This window comes from Talpa europaea (assembly GCF_964194135.1).
Source record: "Talpa europaea genome assembly, chromosome: 16".
Taxonomy (NCBI): Eukaryota; Metazoa; Chordata; class Mammalia; order Eulipotyphla; family Talpidae; genus Talpa; species Talpa europaea.
In genome coordinates, this window is record NC_140084.1 from 12,948,856 (window position 1) to 12,971,923 (window position 23,068).

The 23,068-nt window shown below is 39.9% G+C and overlaps 1 protein-coding gene across 1 annotated transcript in view; it reads right to left on the reverse strand.

Annotated features, from left to right (window-relative positions):
• CFDP1 (craniofacial development protein 1) overlaps nucleotides 1-22,457 on the reverse strand; it is a 101,704-nt gene extending 79,247 nt beyond the window's left edge. Inside the window, exons 1-4 of the mRNA XM_084257100.1 lie at nucleotides 22,369-22,457; nucleotides 13,917-14,034; nucleotides 12,200-12,419; nucleotides 11,754-11,881 (exon numbers count right to left, since the gene is read on the reverse strand). Coding sequence (XP_084113226.1) covers nucleotides 11,754-11,881; nucleotides 12,200-12,419; nucleotides 13,917-14,034; nucleotides 22,369-22,432 — 530 coding nt within the window. The 5' untranslated portion in view covers nucleotides 22,433-22,457. The remainder of the gene's footprint in view (nucleotides 1-11,753; nucleotides 11,882-12,199; nucleotides 12,420-13,916; nucleotides 14,035-22,368) is intronic.
• Nucleotides 22,458-23,068: the final 611 nt, after the last annotated feature.

The window sequence follows — 23,068 nt, forward strand, 5'->3', positions numbered from 1 at the left end:
CAAGGAAAGAGATGCTAAGTTTACAAGGCAAATAAAAAAAGAGGGAAAAAAATCTAAGAAAAGGAAATAAATGACAAGGGAAATAGCTACTGGGATTGTAATAAACTCTGGCTACTGAACTTTAAGATTCGAGTTTATTGGAACAGTTCTAGAAAACATTTTCCCTCTAAATGAGACATGTATGTAGATTTGATCTCTCATTAGATCCCCTCCCTGACTTCTGTCAGCATAAAACACTGCAGTAGTCACTACTGAATCACAGTCCACTGGCGGTTACTGATGTGGAGGTTGAAAAAGGCCCCTCACAGTAGCTCCCACACAGAATAGAACTCATACTTTAAGACCCAGTAAAAGCTGGTATGGGGAGAAAGAATATTTGGGAGAAAAACACTGGCATTATTTCAAGGAGAAAAGCCACAGTATAAACAATGGGAAATACTCTGCAGTATTTCCTAATACACCTAAAACAAGCCAAAGTGGAAACAAAGTTACTTAAAACTAACTAAACTGGCATTAATTCAGCAGTGAAAGAAAGCTGTGTGACTGAGAATCCTGTCCAATTTCCAATGTGGAAAAATTGCCCTCAATAACACTGAGTCCTAAAGGATCAAATAAAAATATTTACAGTGCCTGAAATTTCAGATAAAGAGAGACGTCCTAATGCCTGACTAGACTTGCCAAGTCAACAAAAACATCTGAGGAACTCTGTCTAAATTCCAGCCTCTGTGTAGGAGGGCTCATAGTTATGGTCCTACTGTACTATGAAACGTTCAATTAGGTTGTCCAGAATAATACTGCCAAGAATATTAACAGGCGAATCCTACACATTCCGTTTTTTCAAGAATGTAAGTCCGTACAGACTTAAATCTTTGTGTCCCTCTAGTCTCCCAAATGAACCACTCAATAATCACTATCAAAACTGGAAGAGGAGGAACTTAAATGACAGATTAGACCATCATTCAGCAAATAGTCATTCTTTCCCTGGTAACCAAGAAAATAATCTTCCACCGCACTGATGCTGAGCTTGGGCACATGTATTGCTTTAATGGCCAGTGAGAAGTGAAGTGACGTGACAAGGATAGAAGCTATAAATATGTCTATGTTCTCTACTTGTGCCCAGAGTCCCTCCCTTTCACCGTAAGAAGAACGTGCCTCAAGAAGGTGCTGGTCCAAGAGGCTGAAAGGCCTAAGAGCCGGATCTGAACCTAGTAAGCAGCCTGGAGTCAAGCTGAGACAAATTGAATCCCAGACACCCAGAAGCCCATAAGCAATAATAAACACTTTGGGATGGTTTATTACAGAGCATTTCTCTAGCAAGAGCAGACACATTAGTAAATTCAAGAGTGAGAAAACGGAAATCCAAGGGGTTAAGTTACTTTTCCAAGATTATCCAGAGATCAAGTGTTGACAGCAATGTTAGAGAGCCCTCTAGTAGACTGTATTTCCCAAAGATGGTTATCACAACTATCCTATATAATCTGTTCTTCCACAACCTAACTATCCCAAAGCAGGGGTGTGTGTGTGTTTATTTGTGTGTGGGTGAGACCACACCTTGAAAGTAGTGTGTCTTTGTGGCTTCCAGTTCTTAGAATTCAGTGGAAGTGGCAGTGCATGACCTCTGAGGCTAGCTGATAAAAGGTGATATAGCTTCCAACTGTTTCTCCCTCTTGAGAATGCAGCTTTGAGACCTAAAGTTACCATACAAGAAGTCTGGCCCCTTTCCTATTTTTTTTCTTTTTCTCCCCCCCGAAAGCCTCCCTTTTCTTCACTGGATTCAAACACAAGTTTATTGAAACTTGTACTAAGAGACAAATTTGTGAACCAGACACAATGCTGTGTAGTATGGCCACCCTGAAGTCACCATGCTGGATAGAACACATGGGAAGACCACGCAGAGGCAAATGCCAGAGTAGTCTGATCCTGGCCCTGGGTGACTAAGTTGCCTAGCCCTGGCACCAGACATGGGAGTAAGGAAACCTTTGGGATGGCTCCACTAACCACAGCAGCAGTAGTGACACTGAGCAAAAACAGCCTCGCTGAGCTCAGCCACCCCCAGAACTATGAGAAATTACAATAATACAACTGTTTTAAAGTCACTAAATTTGGCAGTGACTTTATACTGCTATATAGACAATTGAAATAAACCCACATCCAAATCTAAGACTTAATGCAGAGTCCGAGAAGCAGGAATAGAGAGAGTACTTTAAATTTCTGTGCCCCGGGTAGAATCTGGGGCAGACCTGAGATGGCTCATGAACAACAACTGTGAAGATCACTGAGAAATGGTGGCTAAATACAAGTTTTATTTGCCTGTCTCTACCAAAACCCTATTAAACAGCAGGGGGAATTTAAATAGCAAAACCACACACAAAAAACAAGAAGTCTATCAAAAAAAGGATGTTAACCAAACTCTCCGAAGACAGAAAGCAAATAGACAAGGAGTATAACTGCCTTAGGTTTTTGTTTTCTCTGACCTCCTAAGACTACAGCAATGTGGAATGGTTAATAACAAGGAAACCAAACTATACTAGCTTTTAGAAAGGCTCAGTAAATGAGATACCAGGAACCTCTGAAAGTGGAGGGGCAGGGTAGTGCTAAAACCACAGGAGACTCTCCAGTCCAACTTAGTAGTAGAACCCATTACTCTTGGGAGAAATGAAAACCACAGAAGTTCTGGACTATAAAGGCAGGGCTGAAGTCTCATTCTGAAAAGAGGGGAATAAATGAAAAGCTATTTGTCTTCCATTGACACAGCAATCCCAGAGATGACATGTTCCAGAGAGCTGAATTACTAGATGGAATGCTACTGAACCTGTATTAGAATTTGCTACAGTAAGAAATAAGTATATACTGTGTTATGTAGTTTCTGGGTCTGTTACCCCAGCATATTGTAGACTAGCCTAACTACTGTGTCATCATTTAACTAATAAAGTTTCAGAAAAAGTGAAAATAGGGGAGAGGTTATCAACAAAAAGGAAAATTTCCGAGGAGGAGGAATTTCCACAAGAGGAGTCACAGAGCATCCAACATAGCAAATTTTAAAAGATCAACATTAAGGAATATCACTATGAAATTTTTTTTAATTGTGGAATTTCAGAATGTTGTTATTAAGAGAAAAAGAAGATCAAGCTGATCAAGTTACAGGAAAAGTAAAAGATGCCTGTACACAAATCAGTTTTGTTTTGTTTTACCAGAGGACTGACAAAACCTTTTTAGCAGCCACCTAAGACAACTTAGTGAACATTTTCTGGAAAGCAACCTAGATCAAGGCACTGTTAGGGATGGGAGGCAGGAAAAGATTCATGGTCTGTGCACTTACAGGACTCTCCATCAGGACGGGTAACCATGAAAACAAGCCATGATAATGCACAGTCTATAGTAAGGGTCACAAATAAAGCAGGGAAAAGTACAAGCTGTGGGAGTATCTCTGTCATTCTTGGAATCAAAGTCCTTTCCACATTCACCAGGAAAAAAGTTCTATAAGCTGGTATATTTCCCTCAGGGACTTTGGTAATTGACACAAAGTAATGCCAGGCGATTAGTCTTCCTTGACAGCAGGCCTAGAACTCTGCTTTTAACAAACAATAAAAAGAAATTCAGCTGTCTGAATCTTCCAGTAGAACATTAAGTTACAGACCACTTCTAATATATCAAAAGGAAACCCTGACAGGAAAAGGACCACTATTAGCAAGTTAATTCAAGTGTTATCAAGAGAAATTCCACTTTAACTTCATTTTCACTTACTTAGAACTTCCTGAAAAGTCTTTATTTAGCCAGAAACTTTCCATGACTGGCCTTTTCCAAAAAGTGACTCATTAGGAAAGTCTGAGCTAACTGACTCAGCTGATTATGTGTCAGGGAAGGACAAAAAAATACTATTTTTCCTCATTCCACAAGGTTAATAAGCTGTACATTTTTTTCAACTGGGGAAATATAAAGCAGAAGGAAAAATCCAAAATTTAACAATTAAAATATTATTAGGAAAAAACTAAAAGACTAACTTTGTGCTAACACTACCTTATGCTTATACTTACAAATTCTTCCCAGTCATCACTAGCTCTTTCTCATATTTCTTAAAGATGTAGTAATGCTCTTAAACTTGATACAAAGACAAAAAAGAAAAAGCAGAATAATGATATGAAGAGTTAAAAAAGATATGCTCACATCCATATACCACATTAACAACTGGCAGTCAATTAAAATTCAAGTCCCAACTTCCTATGAGGATTCACTTATAATACCTAAATTTAAGTATAAACAATATAAGTTTAAAAAGAACACACTACACCAACTATTATCAGGGTTTTCATTTTCTGCAGGACAGAGTAACAGACAACTTGTCATGTGATACATGTCTGCAAAGTAGTTTAAAGTTAAAAGCATTCATAACCTCTGGATATAAAATACATGTGTATATTGATGGGGAAAAAAAGCTTCCCTTTTTACAGCTCTTTGTTTTTGAGACGTGGTGCTGCCCTCTTCTGACAAATCACAGAAATAGTAGGCTCCCTGAATACAATATTTAAAATTACCATCCATTTGCTTAAAAAATGAAGTGGGAAGTATGTCTAGTTATTCAGACAACTATATTTATAAATATAAATAAGACCACAAAATTTAATTTTGTTAGGAAATTTAACGATTCCACACAATTATTTACTAGTTTAATACTTTTTCTACTGAAGTTATAATGAATCTTCCTTCGATTTCCATTTTGACATTTGGGAAATAATGCAAGCCAAGAAAGACTTCTAAAAAAGTTAAAACCTATGTTCCTAATGGTAAATATTTTCTGTATTATTTTTGCAGGACTTCCAAACCACTAAAGGTTTCTCCTCAGTGGTCTGCTACCCCCTACTGGATAACTCATTCGTTTCCAGTGTGATTTACCGCAGCAAAATACATTACAAATGCACATGGTCAAAAATTCTTTAATGGATCCCCCTAAATGACTGATCAAAGGAAAGCATATCTTTACAATGGAGAATACTCACAGATATTGCCTTAAGTGGTCTAACTTATCACCACTAAAACTGAGGGTAAGTTACTGATGTGATGCACTGAGGTAGACAAAACATCATCAATCTGAAGCCTATCATGAGGAAACAATGCAACAATTCAAACAGGGATATTCTGCAATACAAATGAACTAAAAATATACATATATAAATGCCATGAAATAAAAATCTTAAAAACAGTTCTAATTTCAAAGAGGATAAACTAAATTCACAGTATAAACTTGGATTAGATCTTGGACTCAACAAAAAATAATGTTATAAAGAATATTACTGGGATAACTAGGAGAAAATCTGAGTAGACTCCTAGGAAAGCACTTTAAAATATGAGTTGCAAAACAACCCTGTTATTGGTCCAAGAAGAGATGAGGATGGAAATTCGAAGTATTCAGAAACCTAGCTAGCAATTTGACATTGTCGTAATACTCAAGACATGATCAGTGGACTCATTGCATTAAGCAGATTCTGGACCAATTCTGGTACTGTCAAATTCAGAAGGTGGACATGTGCAATATTAGTACATCAATCATGCACAGTATGACCACATTACAATTTGTATGTCACTTTAGGGTTCTGTCAACTAAAACCCTAAAGTGTAAGAAGATTTAAGCATTTATTTTTATAAGTTGTTATTTTTACATTCATTTTAATAGTTAACAAAGTGGGACTTTTTTTTTTTTTTTTTTTTTTGTGGGACCCTCGCTGGGCGGCCGGGAAATAAACCGGCGCTGCAGAGGCTGTGGGCAGCCTTGCAGCCCAGCGCTCAACCGCTGTGTCACCAGGGGAGGCCCCCAAGTGGGACTTCTAAAATTTATAGATTAAAGGGCCTCCCTTGGTGGCGCAGTGGTTGAGCACTGGGCTGCAAAGCTGCCCGCAGCCTCTGCAGCACCGGTTCAATCCCCGGCTGCTCCCTGGCACACAGACCTCTCCTGCTGCGCCCGCTGCTCCCCTCAGCAGTGTATTTTGTCAGTTTGCCTGTTCTGTTCCCTGCTCTGGTGAATTCTGTCATCCTCCCGTGCTTCTGACTGTACCCATTGCTTGTACAAATAAAATAAATCTTTAAAAAAATTTATAGATTAAAATTAGTAACTAAGTGAATAAAGTGAAACTGGCATATTTTTAATCCAATCACTGGCAGCAAAACAAGCATCGTTGTACCTTTCTATAAAGAAAACACAACCTTCTGAATGCAGCATCAGTAGTAAACTACATGATGATAATGGAGATGATGCCAAAGAAATGAAGGTCAACTGTCTTTAGTCTATGAGACCTCATGTACAGAGTTTGGTCATGCAGTGCTAAAATCATAGTGAGTTTTTTGCAGAGATGTTTTGGCTAATGAAGCAATGGATCCATCAAAACTTCAGTGGCATTTACATATAAAACAAACAATCAAAAAAAATTTTGGAAGAAAGAATACTAAGCTAACAGGCCAGTAGAAGTGGATGCAAAATTCCACACATTAACATCAGTGCACTGTAACCTTCTCAGAAAGGAGCACTTTCAGTTGATAACTTAAAAACAAATACTGCTGCCAAAACCTTCAAAATGTTTGTCTGAAAATCTTGGTAACAGAGACAAAGAAAATGTTTCAAGTACAACTTTTTAATGACACCAAACTTTGACATATTCAGGATCTGGCTTAAATTAAGACAGTGAAAACTATAATAAAGTTAGCAGGGAATTTTCTTGATGCAGTTTGAAGAAGGCCATGTTACTGCTAATGTGATATTTAGTATTTGTGTGGTTTAAACACGAGGATGATATAAAGGATTGATTTCAGTTTCTTTATAACTAACATAACTGACACTGATGTATATATCTAATAAAACTAACATCACATTGTCAACAAATGTGATTGGAAATTTAAGTGTTCAGAAGAGTATTCCCAATGATGCAGCTGCAAAATAAGAAAACAGTTTAGATTAAGAAGCTTGTACTAGAACATAAATAAACATTCTCTGTTGTTTTCTCAACATTTTCCTCATTGAAAAAATCCTGCTGCCAAAAAATATAATTTTTCTTAGTATAGTAGTAAAAATTATAAATTATGTGAAGTTAATGCATTAAATTTTTAGAGGACTCTATTTATTTATTTGTTTTTAATAGATGAATTTCTTTTCTTTTTCTTTTTAATTTTACACAAGAACCGGGGTACAGGCCAAATGCATGGGAGGGTGAGAGGAGTCACCAGAGGCAGAGCAGGTAACAAAACAGGCAGACTAACGAAATGCACTGCTGAGGGGAGCAGCAGGTGAGACGGAGAGGTCTGCTGCGCCATGTGGGACCCTCGCCGGCCGGCCGGGATCGAACCCGCACTGCAGAGGCTGCGGACAGCCTCTGCAGTGCGGTACTCAACCACCTGCGCCACCAGGGAGGCCCCGAGGACTCTTTTTAAATGTGATAAATGAAGGATGATCTTAAATGTGCATGTTATAGTGCATGCTCAGAGCACAATGATTACAAAAAATAAAAATGTTGAGAATGATAAACTGAAGAATAATGCATTGTTTCTAAAAGAAAAAAAAGTAACCAGATGGCTCCAATTTTAAAGCTCTCAAATGGTAAAATGTCCTTATTTGTCTGATAACTTTGGTATCTATAGTAATCTATTTCCATGCAAGAAAGGAATCAACACATTTTTTCAATAGCAAATAAATTACAAGGGTAAAATAAAATATAGAAGCTTGAAAGAACAATTTTTTTTCCTGAAAGAATAGAATTTCAACAGATTAATGTTTCACAGAATATCCTGAATTATATTTTCCGTGAAAAAACTATCCACAAATAGGAAATTTATGCATCCAGAGTTTCTTTTTTCACTGAATTAAAACAAATTTAATTATAACTTGTCAGGAACTGGCACTAATAGAATTCCGAAGATGAACTTTGAAAATGGCTTTATATTGGATAAAAGTAAAATGGAAATAGAGCACGTAATGATACTGCTTTAAAATCTGTACCTCCATCCTCATGAAAATATCTTTGTGAGGTAGGCTTCCTTGTAAGTATTATTAGGACAAAAATGAAAACCAACACAGAAGCAGATATGTATAACATAATAAATGACCCTTGAACAATATGAGTTTGAACTGTGTAGATGCACTTATACATGGATTATTTTCAACAGATTTATAGTTGGCCCTCAAACCTCACAGTCAAAAGTATTGTAAATAAATTTTCTTTTCCTTATGATTTTACAACATGTTCTTTCCTCTAGCTTACTTCATTCTAAGAATACAATAGTTATAAAATACAAAATATGTGTAATCAACCACATTAGGCTTATGGTTAACAGCAGGTTGTTAGTAGTTAAGTTTTTGGGGAGTGAAAAATTATTCAGATTTCAAAGTGTGTGGGGCCTGCACTCTTAGCCCCTCCCTACATTGCTCAAAGGTCAACTGTACATTATCCTCTAAGAGGAGTGGTATTGTCAATCCAACTTACATTAGATAATTTTTTTTTAAAGATTTATTTATTTATGCATACAAGAGCTGGGGTACAGGCCAGAGGTGTGGGGGGTGGTGGTGGTGAGAAGATTCACCAGAAACAGAGTGGGGAACAGAACAGGCAGACTGAGTGAAATACACTGCTGAAGGGAGCAGTGGGTGAGACAGGAAAGGTCTGCTGTGCCATGTGGGTGGCTCCCTGGCCGGGGATCGAACTTGTGCTGCACCGGCTGTGGACAGCTTCATAGGTTGCGTCTCAACCCCTTGCGCCACCAGAGAAGCCCACATAAGATAAATTAACAAGAAAGAAGTAAGTTATTTTGTCATATTAAAAACTTTAAAAATTAATATAAGCAGCATTTATTCAATGTATGTCTATATATTAAGTTTTGAGAACTGATAATATTCAGTTTTTTGTTTCAATTACAGAATAATAAAGTGTAACAGTGATCCACTATATCAACTGCTCATATTTCAATAAATACTTAATTATGTAAATTAAGTATTTACATATTTTTTTCCCTGTCTTATGTTCATTTTAACTACATTCAATGAAATGTAATTCTTGTCTATAGGATCTTACTGTTAAAAAGTTGGGCTTGTATATTTTATCTTTCTAATTTATTTTTCTAGTAAATCTTTCATTTTACAAAAGTACCGGTCATCAAGAAGTTGAAAATAATTGCATTAATGTGAAGTTGACTAGATGTGAGGGTCATACTGCCACAAAGGAGAATGCCCTGTTGGTGAGGAACAAAGCTGAGGTATTTAAGAGTGAGATATCAGGATAAATAGAAGTACTTCTCATATGGTTCTTTGAAGACAAAAAGAGAAATACAGATGTAAGCGGCAGAGAGGCAAAATGTTAGCAAATCTGTATGATGGGTACATGGGTATTTATTATAATACCATTCTGGCAACATTTCTTTCTTTTCTTTTAAGATTTATTTTTATTCATTTATGCATAAAAGAACTGGGGTGCAGGCCAGAGGTGCGAGGGGTGAATGGATTCACAAGACAGAGTAGGGAGCAGAAAGATGGATTTACTGAAATACACTGCTGAGAGGAGCAGCGGGGGAGAGAGGAGAGGTCTGCTGCACCATATATGGGTTAGCTCCTTGGCCAGGGATCGAATTCAGGCCTTCACAGTGATAGCGCTGAGACTTAACCTCTGTATCACCAGGGATGCCCTCTGGCAACATCTTTTTTTTTTTTTTTAAGATTTATTTATTTTATTTATATAAGCATTGGGTACAGTCAGAAGCATGGGAGGGTGAGAGAATTCACCAGAGCCAGAGCAGGGAGCAGAGCAGGCAGAAGGACCGAAGTACACTGCTGAGGGGAGCAGCGGGCAGCAGGAGGTCTGCGTGCCATGTGGGACTCTCCTCCGGTGGCCAGGGAGCAGCCGGGGATCGAACCGGCACTGCAGAGGCTGAGGGCAGCTTCACAACCCAGCACTCAACCGCTACGCCACCGGGGAGGCCCTGGCAACATCTCTTTAAGTGAAAATTTTCAGAAGAAAAAGTTGGGGGGCCTCCCTGATGGCACAAGGAGTTAAGCACAGCAATATGAAGCCATCCGTAGCCTCTGCAGCAAGAGTTTGATCCCTGGCCAGGCAAGGTGCTACCCACATGGCCCAGGAGACCTCTCCTGTCTCACCCGCTGCTCCCCTCAGCAGTGTATTTCAGTCCATCTGCCTGTTCTGTTCCCCACTCTGTCTCTGGTGAATCCTCTCACCCCCAGCACCTTTGGCCTATATCCCAGTTCTTGTATGCATAAATAAATCAATCTTTAAAAAAAAATTTTTTAAATAATAAAAAATTTTGTTTCACACCATTTATAATACTATAATGCCAAATGCTAATTTCCAAGATGTACTGCCAATTGTTGGATATGGGATTTTTTTTATAATCTTTTTTTTTAAAGATTTATTTATTTATTTATTTATTTATACAAGCACTGGGTACAGTCAGAAGCGTGGTAGGGTGAGAGAATTCACCAGAGCCAGAGCGGGGAGCAGAGCAGGCAGAAGGACCGAAGTCCACTGCTGAGGGGAGCAGCGGGCGGCAGGGGAGGTCTGCGCGCCATGCGGGACCCTCCTCCGGTGGCCGGGGAGCAGCCGGGGATCAAACTGGCGCTGCAGAGGCCACGGGCAGCTTCGCAACCCAGTGCTCAACCGCTGCGCCACCGGGAAGGCCCGGGATTTTTTTTTTAAAGACTTATTTATTTATACAAGAACTGGGGTACAATCAGAGGTGCGGGAGGGGAAAGAATTCACTAGAGACAGAGCGGGGAACAGAACAGGCAGACGGACCGAAATACACTGATGAGGGCAGCAGCGGGCAAGAGAGGAGAGGTCTGCTGTGCCATGTGGGTTTCCCTCTTGCCAGCCAGGAATCGAACCCATGCTGCACAGGCTGCGAACAGCTTCACAGCGCAGCGCTCAACCCCGCTGCACCACTGGGGAGAAACCGGGTATTTTTAAGAGTATCAATTTTAGGGTTATTTAGAATTTGAGAGCATACAAGCCTAATTAATTATTGCCAAGGAAAATAAATGACCACCTAGGTAAGATTATTGATTGGAACTTCTCTGTTCTCATTCATTTCCAAATTATAGACCTGTTGTTTTCAGGCAATAAAATTTAAATAAATGGGGAAAGGAATATTTTAGGCATATATGGTTCTTACCTAGAACAACCAGGTTTCAAGGCCCTACTACTTTTCTACACTGGTAATAAACCTCGTAATCAATTTAAAAACTAATGTTAAGATGAAGAAATAATACTGGAATCAAATATCTCTCCTAAGTGCTTTCAATTCTTATCTGATTTCAGAGGCTTCACTGGGGCTCATGCTTCACAACTAAAAAAAGTAATAAAAGGAGAAATGATTGAGGCAAAGCAGAAAACATGGCAATGGATAAATGGAAGCACATACTTATTTCATGAAGAGGTATCATCCTATATTGCTGAATCACATAGTGTTACCTCAATTTAAAGGTTCTTGTTTCTGTTCCGCTATCCATTTTGTAATACCCAAAAACTAATTACCACTTCACCTAACCACTTCATAATAACCAAAAATCACACTGCCATATATGAAAGCACTTTTCTCATTGTTTGTTCCCTCAAATTCCAAGTTCATGGAGCCACCTGTATGCCTTGAGCTCAAATAAAATTCTTGTAAACAATCATAATAGGCTGGAATGAGGACAGATGTCTTAACACCATTTAGAAAGATGCTCACTCTTAAAGAACTAATTTTTATGTCTGTGAAAGTCATCTTACCTGACTTCTTCACCAGCAAAATCAAAGACCTTGGTGATTTTAACTTTTTCTGTTTCTTTAGGTTTCTCTAGTTCTTCTGCTTTGACCAACAATTTACTTGAACTTGTCTCTTCACTCTCCTCTTCTCTCTTTAAAAAAGTAAAAAATATAATTAGTTTCATGTAAGGAAGAAAGCTGAAAGAAGTATCCAAACAGTATTTAAGGCTATTCTTCAACATTCCATCTTAAACAGCTAAAGATCTATTGGAAATTTACCTGATTACAAAGACTTATTTTTCCTACTACAGGGAATGCTTTGTTTTTCACTCAGTAGTTACTATCAAAAGGCATCTGATCTGATTTGTTTTAGGTTTCAAATCTGTTTGTTAAAAAATAACCAAAAACCTATTCCAGGAACTTAGCGTATTTCTGGAAGAACATTCATCTCGTTCATCTATCAAACTCACTTTAGTGTGCATGCTTGGGGGCACCTTTGTTTTTGGTCCAACATCATTGAGGAAGCTGGCCCATAATTCATCCTCCTTCTTTTTCCTTGCATCCTCTGTCCCAATGCCTTTTTCCTGCTCTTCACCTGGGTCATCCTCCTCGCTGCTACTTCCTCCAGAGTCCTCATTGGAACCGTCCTCTTCCTCGTCTTCTAACAAGAGGCCACTTTGTTTTCTCTTCCTAAGCACCAACAATCACACAGAAACAAAAGACAAGAGAGACAATGCACAATGATTTCAGTTATCCCCTCAATTCCAAACATGATACTGCAAAACGTAGAAAACTTTTCAAATCTCGGACTACTGATTAACCTCACAGTGGGGGAAGTTGGGGAGGTAAACTATTGATAAAATTTTGTGGAAGTAAGAAAGAATTCAGTTCTTATGGATACACTCCCTTCCAAACAGAATGAAAATACAGTGCTTTACTTCTAAGCCAGGATCAGCTATTTTCACCAAGAAAACACCCAAAATCACCACATGGAATCAATCTTCCCAGAAAGAGTGTTTTTAAGAACATCGAAAAGCCAGATAATTTTTTTACTTCTTAAAGTCACTCCATTTGGAGAACACGTCCCATTGAGGAGAGTTCCAAATTTATTCTAGAGTTTATTTCTAGAGTTCTCAGGGAAGGGAAAATCCATATACCTTCCCTCTTTCTAAAGACATGGAAAGCAAGAATACAGAAAAATTCAAAGATTAAAGAACTGGACCTGAGACTTACAAGAGAAAATAGCTTCTTAAACCATTCTGACTCAAGTCAATCATTTAATAACTAAAATTCTTTTTTTCCCCTTTTATAAACTACAATCTACTTTTTGCTTCAACATCCATGAAGACAGAACACCAATCAAAGAGAATAAAAGACTTCCATGGAAGATTCCCTATGCGAGTACATCTGTCAGAATTTTCATAATTTTTGGAGGGAGTATAATTTAGTGCCAACTCCTATGGAAGGCCTAATCCAGGATTAAACATTCTACAGATCTGATTTACAGACATACATGTAATACACTTCAATCTTGTTTGTTGTTGTGCTAAGGCCAAGTTGTAATCTAAATGTCTCCCATTGAAAAATATTTAAATAAAGTGAGGCTTACACATATACTGTAATTCTATGCTGTTACTGAAAACAGTAAGACACAGCTATGTAAAATGCCATGATAGCATCTCCAAGATGTGAAACAGGAAAGTGAGAAATGATCGGCAGAGTATGCTAGTATTTGTGGGTTTTTAAACAGAGTAGGATCTTTTAGCCTACTTGTTTCTGAGTGAACATCTTCTTTCCTTTGTCCTAATAAAGCTGTTTCAAATGTAATGACAAAACAAAACAGAGTAGAAAACATACATATGTCAGTACATGCATTGAGATCTCTGGTAACACAGTTCTGAGGCAAAGCAATAAGGGCTAATAAGGGGCAGCGGACACATTTTTGTAGTAAACGAATTTTTCATTTTAACCAGATGTACATATCATCTATTACTTTCTTTTTAAATCTCAAAAATTTTTTAAAGCTTGCTAGAGACCAAGAATTTAATCCTTAAACGATATCAAATGTTTCTCTTAATGAGTAAAAGGCAAGAAATCCTACCAGTAAGAAATCAACAGATCAATCTCAATAGCCAGAATGGCTGTGACAAGAGCCCTGACTTCTACGGGCCTGGAGGGCAGCATCACCTGGCTGGAATGCTCTGAGCCTTTCCTTTTTTCCCTTTGGTTTTCTGTGTCTGCTCTTCACCATCCACTTCATCTTCCTTCACTAATTCATTTACATCATCTTCACTATACTCTCCACCTGAAATCACATAATAGGGTGGTCAGACAGATAGGAATAAAGGTTTTCACATCAAGATGAGACATTTTCATTAAGAATAAAGACTTCTACATCAAGGTATTTTCATTAAGAAAAAAATCCAGTATTTTCTCTATTCTTCACGTAACAAAAATATCATTTCCTTAAGGAAATCTGTCCCTGAGGACAAGACCGTTACCCTATTCTAGGCTTCCATCGAGTCCTACTTCCCTCCATAACTTATCCCACTTACAGGGAGTGTTTAAGATTTCAGCTATGCTCTACACACAAGGACATGAATTCCATTTGTATTTTTTTAAGTATTTCTTGAATGAATGAATACATGGAAACACCAATTATACTACAGTACTTTTCAAAGAACAAACTGATGGTCCCATGTCATCTTGGGTATCTTTCAAAAGTAATCAAAAGATATCTTGTCTTGTCAATAAAAGAGACTTAGAGAGAGGCCTGAGGACTTCCATTAGACATAGCAGAAAGAACACACACATCTATTTCCCACCTTCATACACCAACATGCAGAAATCCCCAACAAAAGAGGACTGCCTGGATGCCTATTTTGATCACTCTCTGGGCACTAGTCAATAAATCCTGCCCAACGGAGATTCAACTAGCCTTTTTCTTTTTCACTTCATCTAAGCTTATATTTGCATTGTATCATACATTGAAAAGCACATAAATCTAAAGTACAGTTCAATGAAATGCCAAATGAACACATGTGGAGAAGCAGGAACCAGGGCAAGAACAACATGAAAATCAGTATCCCAGAAGGCCTCTTTTGTCTCCTTCCAGTAACAAGTCACCACACCCATCCTAAAGGTAACCACTATGCTGACTTCTAACACCACAGAATAGTTTTGCCTGTTTTTGAGCCTTAACCCGACCGAAGGATATCTATCTATCTATCTATCTATCTATCTATCTATATATATATATATATACTCTTGAGTCTGGCTTCTTTCACTTAATATTCTGTTTGAGAGAATCACCCATTTTGTTAGATATACCTATAGTTTAATCATCATGCCTAAAAAGTATTTCATCATATGGCAATACCATTATTTATCCATTCTTCATTGATGGGCATTTAGGTTGTTTCCAGTTTGGTGGGGGGGGATTATTACAAATTGTGCTTTTTGAATATTCCTATACAACCAGTGAACCAAGGATAACCAAACACTGTGGGAAGTGGCCAAATACTTGCTAATATTTGAAAGGCAAGACTGAAAACAAACAGAAAGGAATTCAGAGGAAACAGGAAAAAAACTGTACTTTTTTTATAACTAGTATCCTCAAAAAGATAAAAAACCTTTACAATTATTATCCTCAGAGATAAGAAAAACCATGACATTCATAAAATATTACGATGACTAAAAATTTTTTGCATAAATCTAAATTTTTTAACTTTTGAACAATACAAATATGACAGCAGAGATTAATAAAAAAGAAAATACTGGGCCTCCCAGGTGGCGCAAGGGGTTAAGCACCGCACTATGGAGCAATCTGCAGCCTCTAGCATGAGTTAGATTCCTGGCCCACCAGAGAGAATCCCACATGGCGCAGCAGACCTCTCCTGTCTCACTCGCTGCTCCCCTCAGCAGTGTATTTCAGTCAGTCTGCCTGTTCTGCTCCCCACTGTCTCTGGTGAATCCTCTCACCCGCCCCCGCACCTCCCACCCCGCATCTCTGGCCTGTACCCCAGCTCTTGTATGCATAAATAAATCTTTAAAAAAAAAAAATACTGAGACAGCACTAGTCACGTGAAACACTGAAGAGGAAGCATTTCAAGGCTGATGGAACAGTAAATATAAGGACTCTAAAATGGAAACAAGTTTGGTATCTCAGACACTAAGTGATAAGTGTTTCCTGAAGAGAGGAATGAATTCCAAGCTAAGAATTCACCAATGTAATTTTGCTTCCTTTTGATTTAAAATCAATATAGCAAAAGAACTTTAAAAGACATAAAACCACAAAAGTGGGCATCTAAATGCACTCTACTGTTATACTTGCAAAAAGCAATTCTGGAAGGACAAACAAAAAATAATGAAAATAGCTATCTATAAGGATGAGGGTGGAATAGGCAGTAATAGAAGTAAGAATTCTTTGTGTTTATCATTCTACAGAATTTTGAAAATCCCTTAAATCAAGATTTGCTTGAATAAACAAACGAACATAACTTCAAACCCAAACAATAACATAAACCACAAAGAAAAGATTAATAGTTAGGGCTTTAGAAACAACCATACAGCCTTAGCAAGATTCATTCCTATGGCAAAAAAAGTTCTGTTCCTCGTAGTAACATCAATGTTGGTATTTTGAAATTATTTCCTTTATATCATAGGCTAAAGCAAGTATATAGTTATGTTAATCATGCAGGGAATCCAGATATTCAGAATAAAAAAAATTCACACACAATCATAAAGTCAAAGAAATCAGGTGAAAACACAAATATTAAAACTGAATTTACAGTATAAATAAGTGAGGTATATATACATATGGAGGTGGAAAGTTGTACTCCAAAATTATAGTTATGTAAACAAGTAACAAATCCAAAAATCTGAGCAAGGGAAAAAAAAAAAATCAACACGAACTCTAAGTATTTTCTAGATCTGTTCACTGAGATGGCACAGGAACAATGAATTCTAGTAGCAAAGAGCATCTCTCTACAGTTCAGGGCCCCCTGAAAACAAACAAACAAAAAACACCAGCCAATTTTAGATCTGAGAGAAAGCAAGCACAAAGTTAAAATGGGGCACCTTGCAATGCTTGAAAGTAAGGAAGTTATTTAAGAAAAATGGGTCACATTAAAAGTATGTAAAATTCTGTTTGAAAGAACTCATAGAGGCCAAAAGTGCTATCTCGAGCATAAAAAGGAATAACACAACTTAGTAGACTAAAACACATCACATTGATAAAAATCCGTGAACAATTTATTATATTAAAAAAAAACAAAAAATAATTTGTACATTTTAGACTCCTTAATCTAACAGATAACTATTTTGAAAATTGGCAATTAAGAGAGATGAATTAAACATTTAACTTGCCCCAAATTGATGCAGGAAAGCTGTACTTTACAGAACATCAACCAGATAAGTGTTTAAGTGTGTAATTTCTACAAATTTAGAAAGACACTCCTTTTACACTCTAATGACAGAAGTAATTAAGGCAAGGATTATCACGAAAAATTTTAAGTTTTATCCATTAAGTACACTGCATACAGAATTTTTTTAAAATATTTTTATTTGTTTTTTTAAATTTTTTTTAAAGATTTATTTATTGATTGATACATACATACATACAAGCACTGGGTACAGTCAGAAGCGTGGGAGGGTGAGAGAATTCACCAGAGCCAGAGCGGGGAGCAGAGCAGGCAGAAGGACCGGGGAGCAGAGCAGGCAGGACCGAAGTACACTGCTGAGGGGAGCAGCGGGCGGCAGGAAAGGTCTGCGCGCCAAGTGGGACCCTCCTCTGGTGGCCGGGGAGCAGCTGGGGATCGAACCGGTGCTGTAGAGGCTGCGGGCAGCTTCGCAACCCAGTGCTCAACCGCTGCGCCACCGGGGAGGCCCTTTTTTAATTTTTAAAATTTATTTACGCAAGCACTGGGCACATTCAGAAGTGTGGGAGAGTGAGAAGATTCACAGAGCCAGAGTGAGTAGCAGAACAGACAGACTGACGAAATACACTGCTGAGGGGAGCAGTGGGCATGGCAGGAGAGGTCTGAGCGCCAAGAGGGACACTCGCTGGTAACAGAGGATTGAACCAGCATTGCAGAGGCTGCGGGCAGCTTCGCAGCCCAGTGCTCAACCGCTGCACCACTGGGGAGGCCCAGCATACTGAACATTTTCACACAGAATGCTTACACAACAGAGGCATCAGACTCATCATCCTGAGCCAAGTGTCAAAAGTGGGAATCACTGGTATTGTGTCTTCTGACGTTAAACATTTTGAAGCACATAAGTCACTAATAAAGTGCTCTAGCCAAAAATATTGCATTTGAATGCATAAAGTTTTAAATGTATCTTCCAATTTATAGAAAAAGTCAAGGGACAAAGGACCAACCTAAAACTCCCAGGAGGGCACGATTAGACAAATTCAGGTCCTCTCTTAAGCAAATCAATGTCATTACAGAAAGGGAAATTAGCTACATTAATACAGATTTAAGGGATGGGACATCTAGTTATGTGTTATCTTGAACTCAATTATGATTTGGACAAACAAGCAATAGCCATTTTGGGATCAACTTTTCATAGTAAGTTTTTTTTGGTCATAATAATGAGCAAACAGTTCGGAGAAGGAGCTACGCATAGTTCTCAAAAATATGCTCATCTCATTAATAGGAGATAAGCAAATTTTAAATTACATAAATGAACAAAGCCAAAAAGACTATTATAAAAAAAAGTAATAAATGTGGTGTCTATCTAGACAACTAAGCACAAAATAAACAAATCTCTAAAGTCAGAACTTCCAATCACCTTTTTAGTTCCCCATGCTTAAATGCGAGCCAAACAATTACTAATCGCTGAAAATCTGAGAAATCATCTAACATAATAAAGCCAAAAACAAATACATGGTGAAAACTATTTACCTTGGAGGAAACAGTTACCTCATCTTAAGAAGCTAGCATTAGCAGATACTAAAATGAGAAATTAAAAGAAAACTACAAACCAACATCCTTGTAAACACAAATGCAAAAATTTTTGACAAAATAGGAACCAAAAGCAATATATAAAAATATCAAAACCAAGTGAGGTTTTTTTTTTTAAGATTTATTTATGCATTCAGTACTGGGGTGCAAGCCAGACGTGTGGGGTGGGGGAAAGGTGGTGAAAGGACCCACCAGAGAGAGTGGGGAGCAGAGCAGGTAGATCTACTGCAATACACTGCTGAGGGAAGGAGCAGGTGAGACAGGAGAGGTCTGCTGAGCCATGTGGGTCAGCTCCCTGGCCAGAGATCGAACTTCAACTCCAACTCATGCTGCAGTGGCTGGCGAAAGCTTGATAGCTCTGCCTTAATCTGTGCGCCACCAGGAAGGCCCAAAATCAAGTGAGTTTTATGCGAGAAATAAAAGGCTGTTGAAACTTTTAAAATCAATCACTCTAATTCACCACATTAATAAAAAACAAAAAAAAAAACACTTAATCATTAGAAAGACAAGTAACATTTGACAAAATTCACCTCTCAGCAAATTAGTAATAGAGGTAAATTCTGATGACAGGCATCTGGTAAGGGGCAGGATATGAAAACTGCCAGGATCAAATCCCAGCTCAACCTCAGACTACCTGAATGACACTGAGTGTCTTACTTTCTTCTTCATAAGATGGAGAGCACAATAGCACAGACATGGTAGCATTACGTGATTTAGTAATGAGTTAGTTAAAATACACATATACAAGCATCTGTGAAAAAGCTATAGCTAACACTGTATTAAAAAGTGAAACACTGATGCTTTCCCCTTACAATTGGGAATAAGACAAGGATGATGGCGAAAGTCACATCAGAAATAAGGCAATCCAAAGAAATAAAAGGTATACCTATTGAAAAGGAAGAAATACAATGTTTTCTATTCAAACAAGATTATGTTTTTTTTTCCTTGGGGGAGGGTGTGCTTCCTTAGAGCTGTTAATTTTGGTGACTCTCAGCATTTGTCAAAACTTACAGAGCACTGAAATTTACTGTTAAGTTTAAAACTAACCTGGGGCCTCCCCAGTGGCGCAGCGGTTGAGCGCTGGGTTGCGAATCTGCCCGCGGCCTCTGCAGCGCCGGTTCGATCTCCGGCTGCTCCCCGGCCACCAGAGGAGGGTCCCACATGGCGCGCAGACCTCTCCTGCCGCCCGCTGCTCCCCTCAGCAGTGTACCTCAGTCCTTCTGCCTGCTCTGCAACCCTCTCTGGCTCTGGTGAATTCTCTCACCCTCCCGCACTTCTGACTGTACCCAGTGCTTGTATAAATAATAAATAAATCTTTAAAAAAAAATAAATAAATAAAACTAACCTGAAAGTACTGTTAATTTCTTAGCAATCACATACTGCACTTATGAAACAATAAAATGTTGCTATAAAATGATATCCTCAAGGAACAAAAAGCTATTCAAAATCAAAACTATAAAAGGAAAAAAAACAATATAGGAATTGAAAGATAAAATATTGAAAACTCTACTGCCAATGTTTCCACTGCAGATGCAAGAGAAATACTCCACCCTTTCTGTCTTTGGCAGTCAAGATGGAATGTGGGAATAGGAGAAAAAAACAAGGAATTGTTATAATTCAAAAACAATCTTGCAAACAGTACAGAGAACTTTTGCTCCAGAGTCAAATCTAAAATTTGAATTAAAAGAAAATACTGAAAACTTGCCATATACTGGGAAAAAGCCAAAGGATTAGAAAACAGGAGAGAATAAAAGTAAGATCCCAGTCTAGGTCTAACATAAAGTTCAATATATAAATGATGAATTCAGAATAAAACAAAGAAAATGGAAGGAAGAAAACGTCCTAAAATAAATAACTCCCAGGAGGTCCAGCACAACGGATGAAAACATTCTTACCAAAGTAAATTATTGTGAAATATCAGAAAACATCAGGAACAAAGATTCTATCATTTTATATAAATGAGGAGAAACCAACAACAAAACAGGCTTAACAGAACATGACAAACTAGATAGTAACAAAAAATCTTTAAATTCTGATTTAAACTACTATCTATACCAAATTATCAATCATGCCTGAGGCTCTCAATTATTTTCAGACAAACTCTCAAAAAAAGTTTCTACCATGCATCCTTCTTCAGGAAATGTGAGGGCTTATTTTACTTTCATTTGGGTGGAACCCACCAAAAAAGACAACACCGGACCCAAAAAAGTGGGAGTCTTAGAGAGAAGGGAGATACAGGAAACACCCACAGTGGTGAGAAGGACAGAAAATCCAGATTTAAAAGGGTTGTAAAGCCAAGCCAAACCGGAAGAGATCAGAAGACAAATGGACTTCAAGATAAAGAACCCTACCTAACAAAACTAAGGATCTTGGAAGATGGTTTCAGACAATGCTTAGCTTAGCTTCAAATTAGACAAGTAAAAAGAAAATAGCCATTGTAACTCCAGGGAAAATAAGTGGTGCAGGAAAAGCAACCACAGTATGTACCAAATGGTCCCCCTGTGAGCAGAGGCGGGCACAGTTCCAGGTAAACCCTAAATGAATACTGAGCTAAGCAAAATGGGTCACAGGAACCCTAACAGGCAGGAGAGTGGGGAATGGCCTGCAGGAGGGTGTTAGGAATTAGGGGTGAATTGAATGGGGTAAAGCAGGAGACAAGACAGGCATGGGTTGAGTCAACACTGGAAATACTAAATTGAGAAAGTGAAAAGCAGTTTCTTCTGGGAAGATGGAAGAAGGATGGAAGGTGATGGGAAGCACTCTTTCTTTTCTTCCAAACTAAGCCTTTTAGCTAGAGTGGACAATTTCTGGCACGTGCATGCATGACGTCGATGAAAATCCCAAGTGGCTTTCCAGTGACCACGATCAAGCCAGTAGGGCAGTTCTGGTGCGTCCTAGCGGCACTTCACTAACAGTGAGACAGGTGAGGAGGCAGAAACGAATTTTCCACAGGCTCAGAGAAAACCCATGGATTGCTTCGCCCAATAAAGAGAAGAGAAAGAGAAGGAAAAGGATGACTCCCAGCTTTGGGTGTTGCTGTTTGTTTTCGCCCTGAGCGACCTCAGGTGCGTGTGGGGAAGGCGCTGGGTGGCAGAAAGGGTAGGTTTGGGCCACGAGCTTGATGGCTTCAGATGCCTGTGCTAAAACACAAAACAAAACCGTCTGCAGAAACAAACTGCAGAGAAGCAAAGTGCATCATCGTGAGGTGAACTTTCTGGCCCCCGGCGAGGGCAGAGCGCGGGGCGCATCCACGTCGGGTGTGGCGCTGGCGAGCGAGCCCCCCGGGCCGGAGGGCCGACGAGAGCGTCCACGGTGCCCGCTCGCGCTCCTCGGGGGGCTCGGCCGTCGGTGAGGTCCGGCGACGACGCTGCAGCCGGCCGCGGCCCCCCGGGCTCCGCGGGGTTCCCGTGCGCTCCCGCGCTGCGGCCGAGGGCGCGGCCGACGCCAGCCCACAGGGGGCCGTCGGGCGAATCCCCCCGCGCCCCCGCGCCGGCCGGGGTGGCGAGGCGGCGCAGCACGAGGGCCGAGAGCGCCGGGCCTGGCCGGCGGGGACGCGCGAGACCCGGCCGCGGGCTCCCCGGGTCCCCGGCCCACGCACGCCCGGCCGAGCGCGCCTCACGTGAGGCGCGGGGCGGGGCAAGCGGCCTCTCGCCTCAGGCCGAGTCGCTCACCCGACGGCACGTAGTCCTCATCCTCCTCCGAGGTAGAGAAGTCTTCGGAATCGAATTCCTCCATGTCGCCGCCCCGCGCGGTGGGCCGAGCCACAGGACCGCAGCAGCTGCCGGCAACGGCCGAGCACTAGGGAGACACCATAGAGTTATGGTGCTGGGGGCGGCGGCGCCAGCCGGGGCGACCCCTAGAGCGTGTGCACATGCGCAGAGAGTTCTACGTGTGGCAACGCGACACGTCCGGGCCAAGGCCTGGGGCCTGACGCCGCGGCGGCGGCGGTTGACGGAGCACGGGCCGTGTGCTGGAGCGGTGCATGCTGGGGCTTGTAGTCTGCTGGAGCCCTGCCCCAGGGCTATGGCTTAGGAAAGTTGCTTAAACAGAATGACATGTCCGTGGGGATACAGCAGGCCCTCATTATTCACGGGCTAGTGTTTTCGAATCCGCTCGTTTGCTAAAAGGTATTTTGTCGCCCTCAAATCAATAATCGCGTGTTTGCTGGGGTTATTCACGGACTGTGCAGAGGGTGAACATTTTGAGACCCCAGCTGGTGTGTGGACCAGCTGAGGTTGAACCAGGCAGGCTGTTCAGCGCTCCAACTGTCAGAAGTGTCTTTTTTGTAGTCTATCTAGTGCCACGCTTTTGGGGCACTACTACTTTTTGTTGATATTTTCACTGTTTAAAATGACCCTGCAGGGCCTCCCT